Raw genomic sequence first — 17,171 nt, 5'->3', positions numbered from 1 at the left:
TCTGGATAAGAGCGTCTGCTAAATGACTTAAATGTAAATGTAATGAACACGGTGCAGAAAAGATGCAGACATACCACTGCTGCTCTTCTCTACTGTAAAGCCATACCTGTGGAATCTTCCTGTAAGCCCACATCAAAGGCCAGTTTGTCTGTGAGTGACCTTGAGGTAGTCAAACAGCTGAGGTACTGCAGCACACAGAGTGGATATTACACAGTGAATCACAGAGCGCTCATTGACAGCAAACCCATGTAACAGCAACACAGAGTTTACAGGGGAGTGAAGGTGTGAGAGACTACTGGATGAGGTAACACATGTGAGAAGACTACTGCATGAGGTAGAACATGTGAGAGACTACTGAGAGGTAGAACATGTGAGAGACTACTGCATGAGGTAGAACATGTGAGAGACTACTGGATGAGGTAGAACATGTGAGACTCTGGGTGAGAAGCAACGTGTGAGAGACTACGGATGAGGTAGAACATGTGAGAGACTACTGGATGAGATAGAAACATGTGAGAGCCTACTGGATGAGGTGGAACATGTGAGAGACTACTGGATGAGGTAGAAACATGTGAGAGACTACTGGATGAGATAGAACATGTGAGAGACTACTGGATGAGGTAGAACATGTGAGAGACTACTGGATGAGATAGAACATGTGAGAGCCTACAGGATGAGGTAGAACATGTGAGAGCCTACTGGATGAGGTAGAACATGTGAGAGCCTACTGGATGTAGGTAGACATAGTGAGAGCCTACTGGATGAGGTAGAACATGTGAGAGCCTACACAGCGAGACGGAGAGGAGGCTGCTTACCATGCTGGAGTGAGTGTGTTTCAGAAGGATAGCATGGCCATACAGCAGGGTACGGATGGCCCCTCCTTGAGATGACTGGACAGAGCAAGAGAATAGGAGAGAGACATTACAGAGAGAGAGAGAAGTAAAAACAAAATCGAACCAAAGAGAGTAGTGTTAAATTCAACATTCAGCATAACAGACTGCTTAAGGTCAGGCACACAGGACTGTTGAAGACTGTGGACAGAGACAGGAGTTGAAGAATAGCATCCTCCTCGTACCAAAACTGAGAACAATGTGGCAGCAACAGAGAACCTGTGTACTGAAGGTGTCTTGGCTGAGAGGAGTCAGAGGAGCCCACCACGAGAACCAACTAGGGTTGCAAACTTCTGGAACTTTCAATAATTCCCTGGTGGTTCCCACATTCCTGAAGCCTCCAACCAGGATTTCTGGAAGACTAGGGAATTTATTGAAAGTTCCTGGAATTTTTCCACCCGAGAACCAACAACATAAACAGGTCCACAGTGTACAAAACTAGGTGTGAGTGGAAAGGGAATCACGCAATTATCACAAAACATCAAGTCAATGACTAACAATACCAAAGCAAGAAACAATACCACAGTCACATGATAACAATACAATACCAGAAGCACATTTTACATTGTCTGTAACTGGAAGAGAGAAAAAGTGACATTCAGACAACAAAAACAATATTGTAGAAAAAAAGAAGGAAGGTCACACAATATATATTTTGGTAGACAGAAGGTGTTAAGGTACATAGTATATTTTGGTAAGACAGAAGGTGTTAAGGTACAACAATAGTATATTTGGTAGACAGAAGGTGTTAAGGTACACAATAGTATTTTGGTAGACAGAAGGTGTTAAGGTAACAATAGTATGTTTTGGTAGACAGTAAGGTGTTAAGGTACACAATAGTATATTTTGGTAGACAGAAGGTGTAAGGTACACAATAGTATATTTTGGTAGACAGAAGGTGTTAAGTACAAACAATAGTATATTTTGGTAGACAGAAGGTGTTAAGGTACACATAGTAGTTTTGGTAGACAGAAGGTGTTAAGGTACACAATAGTAATTTTTGGTAGACAGAAGGTGTTAAGGTACACAATAAGTAGGTTTGGTAGACAGAAGGTGTTAAGGTACACAAATAGTAGGTTTTGGTAGACAGAAGGTGTTAAGGTACACATAGTAGATTTGGTAAGACAGAAGGTGTTAAGGTACAACAATAGTAGGTTTGGTAGACAGAAGGTTGTTAAGTGGTACACAATAGTAGGTTTTGGTAGACAGAAGGTGTTAAGGTACACAATAGTAGGTTTTGGTAGACAGAAGGTGTTAAAGGTACAAATAAGTAGGTTTTGGTAGACAGAGGGTGCTATGGTACACAATAGTAGATTTTGGTAGACGAGGTGCCTCTTTGGTCATCAAAAAGAAAGGAGGCCACCAAGCGCACTCTTCATATAATTACAACACTAATGCCTTTATTTTGTATGGCATGTTCAATGGAAACAAAGCTTCAAAAACCTACTGACACGTAGGTCTCAGCACCCCGAATGCCGAACGCCGTCAGATGTTTTTTAAACTTTGTTCCATTGAACGTTGGTGTGTGTGTGTGTGTGTGTGTGTGTTGTGTCGTGTGTGTGTGTGTGGGTGTGTGTGTGTGGTGTGTGTGTGTGTGTGTGTGTGTGTGTGTGTGTGTGTTGTGTGTGTGTGTGTGTGTGTGTGTGTGTGTGTGTGTGGTTGTTTGATATTCAAAGTTACACTACAATCCAGACTTTCTAAGATTAAGATTAATTGACTTGGCGGTTTGTTGAATTGGTCAAAAGCAAACCACAGTAACTCGGTGATGAAGGAATTGCATTGATTAAGAACATGTAAACACGGTGGTACCACATGCAACGAATGGGATGTATTGGACTATGAGGAGGCGGAAAGAAGGATGTATGAAAAGGGAATGGAAGTATGATGGAGGTGTGATTGGACACTTTCAGAGGACGGATAACAGAGCAGTAAGAGCCCTGTTTCAAATGAAATACTGTGACCACCATCCGAGTACTAGGCCTGGTCTGTGGTAACATGAGTCTGATATTGGACGTAGTGTAGAGATTAGATTGCTACCAGAAGCCCTGTGGAGAGTTTCTTGGCTGCTCCTGTGCTGCTGAAGGAATCCTTCCGGAGCGTAATTTGAAAACGACGCTTGGTATTTCAGGCTATGACAGCACTGGCAAAGTGTGAGACGCGTGTGATATGAGTGAGGTGATATGAGTGTTGAAAAAGTGGCGCCATCACTGATTCAGACAGGGACATTGGATGAGGGGTGAGAGGACTCTCAGGGTAGACAAGGGTGGAGAGGAGGGGGAAACTTTGGGGAAACGTGAACAGGAAGGGACATGACAGACATACCCATTTGTCCAAATCGACTGCCTATGGTTGGCAGGTGGGAGGTGAGGGGTCAGAAAAGAGACAAAACGAAGTTAAGTTGCTAAATGAACAAGAGACCTTGACATAATATTCATATTTCAAATACAAAAATGTAATCTGTCATTAGACTTTGGAAGCGCATAACTCACTACAACGCTACTTTTAAAACTGTGTCAATGACACAAAAGGCTGTTCTCACAACCGTATAAGAAAGCCATAAGACTATTTTGTGAAAAAAATGTACCGATACAATTGGTTCCCATGTAACGGGACAAACATGACAGTTGCATTGGTGAAATTCAGACAAAACTAAGCTCACCGGACACTATGCGAAGACCAACTTGGTTTTCCAGCWAAATAAAAACTATTTCCACATACTTTATAATTGTTTAAAGTTCAGATGTCAAATAATCTCCTACAGTAAAACACACAACACAACCCTCTGCGAGTCTCCTACCTCATTGAGTTCCGTGGTGTTGGCCAGCATCTCCTGTAAGGCTCGTACCGACAGGGACTGCTCCAGGATGAAGCAGCAGATCGCCAAATCAGGAGGCACATTCTACAACACAACACGTTCATCAGCAAAACCCAGCGACTGGCAAGAAGCAGAAATAAAGAGGTAATCACCTGTGAGAGTGTGGAACGTGGTTCTCTCTACCTGAGCATTAGAGGTGGTCTCCAGGAAGCAGAGGCGGTTCCCAAAGCCTTCGCATGACAGACACAGTTTGATCTGTTCTTTCAGAATGGAGGCTGTGCATTGTAGCACAACCTGGTCATCCTACATAGAGAAAACAGGTCAAAACCAGATTCCATTAATCCATCCTTAAAACTAAACGGAATGTATTTGAATTGGAACTGGTGAATTGCCCTTATCCGATGTACACATATCAGGAGTCAGCTATATCATAGATAAAACATTTTTAACATTAAGATGTTTCATCACTTGGGTAATATTTCATAAGCTTATTTAACTTGCCATTCATAACCTTGATAGGTCCATACGACACTAATTCTGGCCAGGGGTAGAGGTACAACCAACACACGTAAAGAGGGTCTGAAGTGTGGATGTGTAATGGTTGTAGTGGACAAGAGWCAATAGTAAAACAATGAATATGATTCCTGTGCACCAAACAGACATCTTTGACATTACATAAGAGCAAGACTGAATCCCTGACCAACATACGGTGACAATAGCAAGACTGGATAGAGCCAGCAGAGTGATAAAGCATTCGTAACAGGGAGCCTTAACATACTAGGTCAAAATGCAAACAGCTGTCAGCAGAGCAGACACTCTCTGGTCATGAATCTACACCTCACATTCCTAACCTTCACTCTCTTGTCATTCCTTGACATTCCTCTGTGCCTGCCTAACCACTAATGGGGGTAAGCCTGTGGGTAAGCACCTGCTTCTCCCCGACCCTCTATTTCAGGCCCCTGCACCTGCTGTTCACACATTCCCACCAGTGGAGCAGCAGATATTTGAGAGCCGGCCGGGCCGGCAAGTCTGGTCGTTTATTGCACAGCTCCAATGACATAATCATTTGTAATGCAGTCACACGCAGAGAGCAGTGAGACAGATATACGCAGACGGGTGTCTAACTATTATTCTTAGGCAGCTCAAGACACAGAAAACCTTGGCAATGTCAACCGTAGAGACCAGCCAAAAGTAAGCAAAAAAAGTATAATTTAATCAAATCTTATTTGTCACATGCTTGGTTAACAACCGGTGTAGACTAACAGTGAAATGCTGACTTACGGGTCCTTTTTCAACAATGCAAAGTTACAGATWAAAAAAAWWAAAAATTGTGACACGAGGAATAAATACACAGTGAATAAGGAAAAACCCTTAGTCCTGGCAGAACAGTGGACATTGATAAGTCCGTCATTGTATCAAGAAACAATTTACAAAGCCTACAGTACTATACAGTTCAGTGTTCTGCAGTTCATTTGTATTGGTACGGCCAATGTCATTCATACCAAACCTATCAGAACACAGGGCATATAGGACGCCATCACCCTTACTTGGCAAAGACAATACAAACGAAAGCACTTCYTCGTGCTATTCAATACGTAAAGCGAGTGCAGTTCTCATAGGGCCAGAAATAAACAGGCGCTCCCATGGCCCTGGCTATAAACGTGCTAATCCCAAGACTCTGTAAATATAGAACACATCAGAGTTGAGGATGAACAGCATCAAAGCATGTGATGGCCAGACTCTCTCACACCTCCACATTCTGCTGACCAATTTAAGAAGATGGTTTTGGATCGGGTACCTTCTTTGGAGAGAGCATCATGTTACACACACTGCTATAAGCATAGGCACGGTATACTCACACACATACAGTTGAAGTCAGAAGTTTAAATACACTTAGGTTGGAGTCATTAAAACTCATTTATCAACCACTCCACAAATTTCTTGTTAACAAACTATAGTTTTGGCAAGTCGGTTAGGACATCTACTTTGTGCATGACACAAGTAATTTTTCCAACGATTGTTTACAGACAGATTATTTCACTTATATTTCACTGTATCACAATTCCAGTGAGTTTGACTGTGCCTTTAACAGCTTGGTAAATTCCAGAAATGATGTCATGGCTGTAGAAGCTTCTGATAGGCTAATTTACATCATTTGAGTCAATTGGAGGTGTACCTGTGGATGTATTTCAGGCCTACCTTCAATCTCAGTGCCTCTTTGCTTGACATCATGGGACAATCAAAAGAAATCAGTCAAAAGTTATTTTAGACCTCCACAAGTCTGGTTCATCCTTGGGAGCAATTTGCAAATGCCTGAAGGTACCACGTTCATCTGTACAAACAATAGTACGTATAAACACCTGGACCACGCAGCCGTCATACCGCTCAGACATCTTCCCAAGGTCCTTTGCTGTTGTTCTGTCTCCTAGAGATTAACGTACTTTGGTGCGAAAAGTGCAAATCAATCCCAGAACAACAGCAAAGGACCTTGTGAGATGCTGGAGGAAACCGGTACAAAAGTATCAATATCCACAGTAAAACGAGTCCATATCGACATAACCTGAAAGGCCGCTCAGCAAGAAAGAAGCCACTTCTCCAAAACCGACATAAAAAAGACAGACTACGGTTTGCAACTGCACGTGGGGACAAAGATTGTACTTTTGGAGAAATGTCCTCTGGTCTGATGAAACAAAATAGAACTGTTTGGCCATAATGACCATCGTTATGTTTGGAGGAAAAAGGGGGAGGCTTGCAAGCCAAAGAACACCATCCCAACCGTGAAGCACGGTGGTGGCAGCATCATGTTGTGGGGGGTGCTTTGCTGCAGGAGGGACTGGTGCACTTCACAAAATAGATGGCATCATGAGGATGAAAAATATGTGGATATATTGAAGCAACATCTCAAGACATCAGTCAGGAAGTTAAAGCTTGGTCGCAAATGGGTCTTCTAAATGGACAATGACTCCAAGCATACTTCCAAAGTTGTGGCAAATGGCTTAAGGACAACAAAGTCAAGGTATTTGAGTAGCCATCACAAGCTCTGACCTCAATCCCATAGAAAATGTGTGGGCAGAACTGAAAAAGCGTGTGCGAGCAAGGAGGCCTACAAACCTGCCTCAGCTACACCAGCACTGTCAGGAGGAATGGGCCAAAATTCACCCAACTTATTGTGGGAAGTTTGTGGAAGGCTACCCAAAACGTTTGACTCAAGTTAAATAATTTAAAGTAATGCTACCAAACACTAATTGAGTGTATGTACACTTCTGACCCACTGATAATGTGATGAAAGAAATAAAAGCTGAAATAAATAATTCTCTATGCTATTATTCTGACATTTCACTTTCTTAAAATAAAGTGGTGATCCTAACTGACCCAAGACAGGGAATTTTTACTAGATTAAATGTCAGGAATTGTGAAAAACAGAGTTTAATTATTTGGCTAATATGTATGTAAACCTCCGACTTCAACTGTATATAAAGTGGGGAGAAGAAGTATTTGATACACTGACGATTTTGCAGGTTTTCCTACTTACAAAGCATGTAGAGGTCTGTAATTTTTTATCATAGGTACACTTCAACAGTGAGAGACGGAATCTAAAACAAAAATCCAGAAAATCACATTGTATGATTTTTAAGTAAATCATTTGCTTTATTGCTGACATAAGTATTTGATACATCAGAAAAGCAGAATTTATATTTGGTACAGAAACCTTTGTTTGCAATTACAGAGATCTACGTTTCCTGTAGTTCTTGACCAGGTTTGCACACACTGCAGCAGGGATTTTGGCCCACTCCTCCATACAGACCTTCTCCGATCCTTCAGGTTTCGGGGCTGTCGCTGGCAATACGGACAGTCAGCTCCCTCCAAAGTTTTCTATTGGATTCAGGTCTGGAGACTGGCTAGGCCACTCCATGACCTGAGATGCTTCTTACGGAGCCACTCCTTAGTTGCCCTGGCTGTGTGTTTCGGGTCATTGTCATGCTGGAAGACCCAGCCACGACCCATCTTCAATGCTCTTACTGAGGGAAGGAGGTTGTTGGAGATCTCGCGATACATGGCCATCCATCTTCCGCTCAATACGGTGCAGTCGTCTGTCCCCTTTGCAGAAAAGCATCCCCAAAGAATGATGTTTCCACCTCCATGCTTCACGGTTGGGATGGTGTTCTTGGGGTTGTACTCATCCTTCTTCTTCCTCCAAACACGGCGAGTGGAGTTCAGACCAAAAAGCTCTATTTTTGTCTCATCAGACACATGACCTTCTCCCATTCCTCCTCTGGATCATCCAGATGGTCATTGGCAAACTTCAGACGGACCTGGACATGTGCTGGCTTGAGCAGGGGGACTTGCGTGCGCTGCAGGATTTTAATCCATGACGGCGTATTGTGTTACTAATGGTTTTCTTTGAGACTGTGGTCTCAGCTCTCTTCAGGTCATTGACCAGGTCCTGCCGTGTAGTTCTGGGCTGAACCCTCACCTTCCTCATGATCATTGATGCCCCACGAGGTGAGATCTTGCATGGATCCCCAGACCGAGGGTGATTGACTGTCATCTTGAACTTCTTCCATTTTGCGCCAACAATTGTTGCCTTCTCACCAAGCTGCTTGCCTATTGTCCTGTAGCCCATCCCAGCCTTGTGCAGGTCTACACAAGTTTATCCCTGATGTCCTTACCACATCTCTGGTCTTGGCCATTGTGGAGAGGTTGGAGTCTGTTTGATTGAGTGTGTGGACAGGTGTCTTTTATACAGGTAACGAGTTCAAACAGGTGCAGTTAATACAGGTAATGAGTGGCGAACAGGAGGGCTTCTTAAAGAAAAACGAAACAGGTCTGTGAGAGCCGGAATTCTTACTGGTTGGTAGGTTTTCAAATACTTATGTCATGCAATAAAATGCAAATTAATTACTTAAAAATCATACAATGTGATTTTCTGGATTTTTGTTTTAGATTCCGTCTCTCACAGTTGAAGTGTACCTATGATATAAATTACAGACCTCTACATGCTTTGTAAGTAGGAAAACCTGCAAAATCGGCAGTGTTGATAAAATACTTGTTCTCCCCACTGTATATATATATTTTTAAATACAATAATTAGCTTTAAAATATCAATTTTGACTGTGGCCAAGAGGAGGACCTCAAACATTTTTGGCCATGCCCACTAACACAGCAGTATATATAGAAAGTGCTAGTGTTCTGTGGTGAATGATACCTCTACACACAGATAAATGTCAGGTATATTAACAGCCCATCTCTGCCTGGCATCAGTCAGGTTTGACACATCATATAAAAGCCTTGCCTGTGAAATGTAATTTGGTGTTCACGTCAGTCCGAGTCCCTACTTAGGAAAATAGCTGTGCCGAAAACTAAACCAAAACAGAGAGGTTGTTTCAGAAAGGCATGTTGTATGCCATGCTCTTTTTCAATGTCTTGCTGTGATTGTATATTCAATGTAGCTCACTGGTAGTCTTTGAGAAAGATATGTTCACTTTGAAAATAATGTTGTGTACTGTATCTAGTTCAGAACAGTGTGAATGACAAACATCAGTGCTTAGAACTGGTGCATTTRGTTTGACTGGTGTTGTACTTTTCCCCTCCAACTAGTTGTTAGTGTATCTTAATATAACAGATATGAAACACCAAACTCTGGATTCATCAGACGCTTGTGATACCTGTGAGACCCGTCAGTATCCTCATCTCTGCTCCACTAGGTCTCCAGTGAGACGTGGTGAGAGATAGTGAGAGGGTCACTCTACACTACACTGGGACAGTGGTATGAATGGTCTAACTCTCCACAAGCAGACCAGTCTCTGGTTACTGTACTGCTGAAGATTAGTATTCAATCAGTCTAAGAACAGCTCGTAAAACACCAGTAGGAAAATGTGTCACACACAATTCCTCTCCCTCATTCAGTAGCTGAACAGTGTGGAAATCAGCATCTTTATCATGCTGGTCTCAAAGGGGTAAAAATGTGCTGTAGTCAATACATTGCTGTGAAGAATGGCCTTGTCTTGACTGGGACAACAGCTCTGATGCAATGTAACCTGTCACCCCTTTTCATCATGCTGTACTCTCATTACCTGATCTGTCAGGTAACCCATATTACTGCACCAAAAAGCAAAAACCCCTAAAAGCTATGCATTCTTCAAAATCTGATATCTCATTCCATTTAATTAAGCCAATAGACTTACATTTTTATGCATCTTTTGTTGACCAGTCTTAGTGTTTTTTAAAATTAATTACTACCCTAGTTTTCATGTGTTTCTACTTGCCATCGTCAGCTGTTACTTGGCACCAAGCAAGCTGCCCAACTCCCAAACAATAACTTATCAAGTTCCTCAGGTGTATAGATAAATAACAATACTGACAAACCCASCACCTGTCCATGTCAATTTGGTCTTTCCAAAGTCAATCAAAGGGAAGCCATAAACAAAAACTTTTGAAAGTTGATARATTGGACTACGAGTTACACAGAAGTGACACATTACAGCAGGATAAGGTAACTGATTGTAGCTATACTGCAGCATGGTTTCTCTCAAAGCCTTTATTAGCTACACTCTAAACTAAATAATAGAACAGAAGGAATACAGCATCACTAACCGTACGCAAGAACTGAATCTCCTCCTCTCCTTCTCCCCCTTCTGCCATCCTCTCAAAGTATTACTGATCACTCTTTGAGAGAGATGTGTAAATGCCTCTCTTTTCTCCCTGGTTGCTCCTCAGCCAGCCTTGCTGTCTCTCTCCCGCCTCTCTGCTCTCACTCCAAGCTACTGCCTGTGTGTGGTGGTGTCAAAAAGGAGAATGTGGGTCTGGTGTCTCTGGCTACGTTATGAGACAGACAGTGACAGTTAACTCCTGCTCAGTGCAACATAAAAGGTGATGGATCTGTGACTACAACACAGAGATGTATGCTTTAACTGGACAGTTTAGCTCAAGTCCTATAGGATTGTTGTACAGTATTACCAAATACACCGGTAAACATTTGATGTGTCTGAATCTGATTTAACATAGCTACAATATGTGTAAATGACCAAYCTAGACCCAAAACATGTGCATACTAAAGATGGCAGTGTTGTTGCATCAGTCCCAAAGAGATTCCCCTTAGTGTAGGTCTGCAAAAGAGGTTTGTGAATACAGACGCATTTTAAAACCTTTGTACTTACTAAGTCAGGAGAATGACGTCAACCTCTAAACAATCAGGAAAATGCCTCTTTTACTAAGAGGGATATACTAATCTGATATGAATTAATAAATCAAAACGATTAAAAAATATTTTTTATTAAAACTGAATACATAAAGATTAAGCAAATTAAATATAGTCTGAGATATGTCAAATGCAACTTCGGACACAATAATAACAAAACATAACAGAGACTAATAAAAACAACCTCATGAAAACATTTAAAAAAAAATTGAGGATATAACTTGGCACAATTAAATCAAGCAACAGATGCCATTCTTTGTGTGGTTTTATTTTCCCATTTTAAAACCCTAATAGTCAAAACCAAAGCACTACAAACAGAGAACCACTTTGTATATCCTGTACTTGTCAGATCTGCAGAGGGTCCCCTGCACCAAGGTATACATGAACGGGGTCCCCTGTGGCAATGCTAATATCATGGATAGGCCAGCGAGGTGAATCTCTGTAGCCTCTCCTGGTGGCCGGGTGACTGAACTGCAAGACTCGAGGTGGAGATAATTCCACAGGAAGAGAACACCCATCCCTCTCACTGACCCCTCTGTCGACCTCTATAAAGTCAAAAGCCGTGACAGTTGATGATGTTCTGTCTATCGTTGTGGAAGAGGGTATACTGGGACTGGGAGAGCATGTTTCTGTTTGAGAGAGAGGAGGGGTTAAAGGAAAAGGGAGAGGAAGTTTGACTTCAGTAGTTTCGGGCTTCTGCTGTAGGGGGACCATGGTCTGAGGTAGAACATCTAAGATAGTGTCTGTCTGAGACGGTCTATCAAACTGCATTGGAACTGTAAGGTATTGCCCTTGCTCCTCCATTGGATCACATATATTCAAGTGCATCTCCAGCAGGTCATGCAGACCTGACTCTGTGTATTGTTCCTCCAACAGTTTCAGTTGGCTTTCCCTGAGATGCAGTTGTGATTTGTTAAATTGCCTTTGGCGAGATTCCTGGTTCAGCTTTGGATTTAGTGATGGAGGAGTACACAAATACTGGAGGGTTTGCAAGGGGTTATCCTGTTGTAGTTGAGGATCTGGAGTATGTTGGATTTCATTCTGCCCCTCTTGGGCAAATTGATAAAGACTTAGAGTTGGCTTTGGTGGTGAACATAGAACTGTCTCACTGGGGCTTTGAAAAACCCCTGGCTCATCCTGCTGATTTTTAGGAACTTGTCCTGGAAAAGATCCGGGAACACCATCATGACTGATGGAGCGTCCAAACCGCCTTTCTCCCTGCCGACGTACAACGCTCCTCTGACCCCCTTCCAGCTGACTCTCATGCAGGACATCGTTGAGCTGGGGTTCAGGGGGCGGGGGAGGAACCCTGGGGCTACGGAGCAGTGTTGCCAGAGCGTTGAAACGCCTGAGCTGCTCTGCTAAAGACAGGCGCTGGTGTGTCCTCTTAAACCTGAGTCCTGACTCTGTCATCTTCTCTTTCTTCACCAATGGTTTTTCTTCCAACTCTTCTGCTTCATCCATTCCTTTACCCAGCCCTTCATCTACCACAGTTCTGGTTCTGGCTTGTTGGGGTTCCTCTACCATAACCCAAGTGTCCTCAAAGACTCCATCGTCTTTCTCCGTTTTCTCCTTCTTGTCTATTTCATCTTGAATCCTCAGTTGGTCCAATGTCACCTCTGGCATACTGATGGAGCGACGAGGGGGACGGGGCTTCTGACCAACCCTGTCAGACATATCCACTGTTGACAGCTTCTTACTTAGACCCATCTCTTCTTTTATCCCAACCTGCTCCGGACTCCTAAATACACTGTTAGTTAGACAGTATGAAGCTGTTTCCTCTATTGTCTCCTTTTCCAACTTGAGCCCAGAGCATTCATGTGAAACCCCATCTTCTGTCCCGGTAGGCGAGTCCAATGTCGCGAGATCCAGGAAGTCATCAAGATTTTCAGCAAAGCTGTAGTTCAGCAGATCAGGTTTAGCCTCCATCTCATTCCCCACTAGAACTGAATACAGATAAAATGTCACATTAKGTATTTAAGTGAGTAACGTGGATACATGGTATTTTCCTACTAGCACTGATTTAGTTGGTAACTTCTTTATTAAGGAAAAACGTACTTACTACGACTTTGAGTCACTCTGGATAAGAGCATCTGCTAAATGACTAAACTCTCAATGTAATGGACATTAAAAAAAACTATCCAAACCTCGRCCAGGGCCATCAATCATTTTGACAGGAATCCTGTACAGTCTAGCCTCAGAGCTGGATGCTTCAGTCATACCATCAGATACCGTCCTACTGCCCATGATCCAATTCTCAGTGTCATTCCCAATGGGTGTGGGGGAAGGGTTCTGTGAATAAAGTCACATGGAAGTCAAACAATAGAGTGGTGTGTCAAAAAACAAAACGGGAACTATGCGAAGACCCAGTGTGTTAGAACAGGAGAGTGAATAGCACCAGACTTACAGGGCTGCTCCAGCTTGGCATGTTGAAGAATCTGAGAGATCTCCTTCGATGAGCCTTGTCATCTTGCACCGGATGCCTTCAGGAAATATACACACAGTCACCTCATCAGCCACGAAAACAATGCAATAGACAAACAAGGGTTAAATATAAGATGCTTAAGATTTACTTGTTTGATGTTTTATGATATTTTTTGTGATTCCTCCTCTTCTCTGAMGCACTGAGAGTGACAGACATCTCCCGCTCCCTACTGCCCTCCACTACACTCAGGACAGAGGTGTGAGTACTGGAAGGGCTTTGGCCGACTGCCGACTCGGAATCTACTCGGACAGTCAAAACATAGAACTTATCATACCGTACCTTATTCGACTGACTAAAAGCTATATTGCAGTACAGTCTACAAATGCATCACCATTTGAGTGTAGTTTGCTGATGGATTGGTTGTCTTCTCTTAGGTCATGGATAGAGCGTCTGTATACAGAGAAGSATGGTATTAGCTCCATGTAAAGCATTTAAAACAGAATCTGAGGTAGTTCATATATATATATATCTATAAAAGTACCTTTTTTTAGCAGAGCCCTCTACATCAGGGACAGTATCTTCGCTCGATTTTCGTTTGGATGTGACTGGTGATTGAGGTGTGGTGTGGTGAGATGTCTTTGTATTTTGCTGGCCTGTGGGGTCAAGGTTGTAAAGTCAGGGGAAACACACCTATTGGCTATTACTAACAACTAGATCATTTCGACATAACTCTTTACTAAAAGCATCAGAACTAAGCAACCAGTTATTAAGCAGCAAAAAGCATATCTTTACCACAACATTATGCACGTACCGTCTGTGGGATGTGAAGGGCCAGTGTGTGTGCGGCCTGTCTTGAATTTACTGAGAGCATCCACAAATATCTCTGGAGAGATCAAGCAAAAAAGAATAATAATAATAATTCTGAACTGAATTCATGAATTGACAGCAGCGTATTACTCTCACAGTATGAACCTCAAGACCTCGTCATTGCAAAACTCTCACCTCCAACACTGCGCCTCCTTTGACGTCTTAAACTTCTATACACACCAAGTCCTGCCCTCTCCTGAAACCTCCCTCCGTCAACTGGGGGTGTAGTGGATTCACCCGACTCTGCTACAGTTGCCATGTCCATAATAGAAGGGGGAACGACACCTTGTGGACGTATAGAGAATTGAAATCGGTGTCAACATTAAATCAAACACCCMTCATCAGCTACTAAATAAATGTATAGTTATCAGAACATACCGATACGATCTGCATGTATTATGAGCGTCTTGATCACTGCTGCRTGTCTATCCAGTTGTCTCTCTGTGCTTGCGGTCAGTTTAGAGCCCCCAGCTGGACAATGTAGCAAATTAGGTGCAATCACAAGGGCCAGATTGCCCACTTCCATACGATTCTCTTCACATCTAGTGAAAACAAGGGATCGGAGATGGAGAAACTTGGTGGAGAATGGAGGAACAACGCAGATGAAAGGAAAAGTAATCATGAATTTCTGGAGACAAACCTTTGAGCCGTCTGTCTCAGGAAAGTGCAGAAGTATCGGAGGGCCCGTGAATGAGAAAGAGGGAACAGGGCTGTAAGAAGAAGAGTGACTCCATCTTTACCCTGCTCCTGGCCCCCCTCCTCCTCTAAGCCCTGTGCACAGCACAGTGGCACCTGTAGATCCATAGGGATGAGGGGAGAGGGCAACTCCCGTAAGAACTGCTTCACAAGAGACGCCACATCACAGGACTGCAGAGTGGCTGAATGTGGCAGAGAAAAGACTGGCTCCCCCTGCTCCAGGCCAGCCTYTTATGAYGTGGTAGATGGTCAACATAGAAAATATACTCATGGGGGTAAGAAAGTGGGTTTTCCTGCARATCTCTCCTGTGCAATCTTACCTTCAAAGCACGGATCCGACTCAACGACCCAGTCTTTCGAAACAGCCCTTCAGTATGAAGATGCTGGGATAAAAATTCACAGGCATCCACCAAGAACCTAAATTGGAATAGTTAGCTCACTCAATTGTAAGTTTGTCATGACCAGTTGCTCATTGTTTAAAATGTATTCTGGTTACAATCACATCTCCCAGTTATGATTGTATTTAATGCTAAAATACAACTCAAGTTTACATACTTTGGCACTGTCCCACTCATATCAGTTAAATGGCACTGGGGCAGCAAGATCAGGTCCCGACCAAAGGCAAATTGAGATTGGTTCTCCTGAAAGACATCCATCTACAGATCATAGAGGTAAATGCTTTCTACAACAATCACACAACATTGGTAGTTTGCAACWTATGATTAATAGATTTGAATATTCAAGAAATGTGACCTTGGGAATAATTATCACTCAACAAGTAATCAACATGTCTAATCAACAGGTGGTAATCAACAGGTGGCGCAGTATTGTCTGTGTGTGGACAACAAACGTTTTTGAAGCATTGAGGTTAACCGTACAGGGAACATTTTGTTKATGTTTGTTACCGGTCTGACAGGGCCACTCGTGTATGGCCCATTGAAGAAGTTCTTCCAATTTTTCACGCGAACTCCAGATGCTTTCAAAGCATGTATCACGGCCACCACACGCAGACGGTCGTCCATGGGGTTTGGCATTGGTAGATCCAGTTCGGCTGTGTTTAAAAAAAAATCAAACAGTTTAAAGTAGTGGCCTTTGAAAACGACATCACTATACAAAACCGAGGCTGGGAAAAGCTATAGAAACWATTTGCACGAAACTACAATGGACCTCAAATCCACCGACTTTGCTCAAATCACTTACAAAACTTAAATGTGGACAGCTACGTAGAAAAAATATGTAGTCGTTGTTGTGGCACTTTGYTCCTCTCATCCTACCGCCACTGAGGGAATTCGATTATCTGGCCCGGGTTACACCGGTGAGAGGAGTTTACTTCGGGTTAAAAAAATAAAAACTGTTGTGTTACGGGACTGCCTACCGGGTTTGAGCCAAGTGTCGCGTTCAAAGCCCACGGCGAAATCGGCTCAAACAGAGAAGAGGGATAACTGTGCCCAAAATCTGCCTTCAGCAGGTGGCGTGTTTTTGTATAGAGGTCAATGTGTCGAATTTGGTTAACAAAAAAAATGCATGGTTTATTTGCTACGTGTGGCTTATTTTATCGATTAGAAGTTTCGAAATGCTCATGTTGCTATGAGTGTACTGATATAAGTAGGACACGTGACATCCCAGCAATTTTGACGAAAAAAAACCCCTTTATATCGGAGTTGTTCCTGTTGTCAGGTTTATCTGCCTCATTGGCTAGATCAGAATGGTCCCACCTGGTCTTGCTTCCTCCGACTGCCTAAAACATTTATTTTCYTTGTTATTTACTGGTCAATATAATGGATCACATGTGGCTCAACACAAAAGTGATGTAGCCTAGGCTAGATTAAGCACCTTTATGGAAAATATGTTTTATTATTCTGGACGGTGCATCATGCTGCCTTGTTGACGACATGATAAAGCGGCACCGATTACTGTTCAATTTGAGAAGGTCGCTCCTCCCTCACCGTTTTTGCCCGTTCCGTCACGGGCCATAGACGGTGCACCGTGACTCAGGTTAATATAACTCCCTCAATGATGTATATAAACCCTGYATTGCTMATGATATGAATTGGCCTATGAGAAGCTTTGAAGTTGGCTATGTTAGCATTTCTCAGAAGAAGCGATCCTCATATGACTTGCTCAAATTACTTACAGATCCTAAATTTCGACAGGTAAGTTGAAAAATAATGGAGCCGATGTTGTTGCACGTCWTTGATCCTCTCATCCCGCCGCCTTCAACATCTGATGATACTTCCGGTCACCTGTGCCTAAAAAGGTGTGATGGGCACGGTTCAGAGA

The 17,171-nt window shown here is 42.8% G+C and overlaps 2 protein-coding genes across 6 annotated transcripts in view; both read right to left on the bottom strand.

The window, feature by feature from the left end:
- The window catches only part of LOC111964257 (ryanodine receptor 1-like), an 85,073-nt gene extending 74,613 nt beyond the window's left edge, over positions 1 to 10,460 (bottom strand). Inside the window, 5 exon segments of the mRNA XM_070443671.1 lie at positions 107 to 185; positions 816 to 890; positions 3,670 to 3,789; positions 3,889 to 4,008; positions 10,300 to 10,460. Coding sequence (XP_070299772.1) covers positions 107 to 185; positions 816 to 890; positions 3,670 to 3,789; positions 3,889 to 4,008; positions 10,300 to 10,347 — 442 coding nt within the window. The 5' untranslated portion in view covers positions 10,348 to 10,460.
- Positions 10,461 to 10,959: 499 nt separating this feature from the next.
- LOC111964256 (uncharacterized) lies at positions 10,960 to 17,165 on the bottom strand. 5 transcript variants are annotated; one of them, XM_023988076.2, is made up of 14 exons: positions 17,026 to 17,165; positions 15,797 to 15,942; positions 15,447 to 15,547; positions 15,212 to 15,308; positions 14,836 to 15,119; positions 14,574 to 14,737; positions 14,331 to 14,480; positions 14,140 to 14,211; positions 13,870 to 13,981; positions 13,720 to 13,778; positions 13,477 to 13,627; positions 13,311 to 13,386; positions 13,051 to 13,195; positions 10,960 to 12,849 (listed from the first exon to the last, which is right to left on the bottom strand). In XM_023988076.2, exons 2-14 carry the CDS (start codon positions 15,923 to 15,925, stop codon positions 11,249 to 11,251), a joined length of 3,141 nt encoding a protein of 1,046 aa, XP_023843844.1. In that variant the 5' UTR covers positions 15,926 to 15,942; positions 17,026 to 17,165; the 3' UTR covers positions 10,960 to 11,248. The 5 variants fall into 5 exon arrangements, with proteins under 5 accessions (XP_023843844.1, XP_023843842.1, XP_023843846.1 ...); XM_023988074.2 differs by lacking the exon at positions 17,026 to 17,165 and adding an exon at positions 16,074 to 16,645; XM_023988078.2 differs by lacking the exon at positions 17,026 to 17,165 and adding an exon at positions 16,074 to 16,645 and having other exon boundaries at positions 13,126 to 13,195.
- Between the last annotated feature and the right edge of the window lie 6 nt (positions 17,166 to 17,171).

This window comes from Salvelinus sp. IW2-2015, linkage group LG5 (assembly GCF_002910315.2).
Source record: "Salvelinus sp. IW2-2015 linkage group LG5, ASM291031v2, whole genome shotgun sequence".
Lineage (NCBI taxonomy): Eukaryota > Metazoa > Chordata > Actinopteri > Salmoniformes > Salmonidae > Salvelinus > Salvelinus sp. IW2-2015.
Note: the sequence above shows the minus strand (reverse complement) of the source record. Positions and strands in the feature narration are given on the sequence as shown.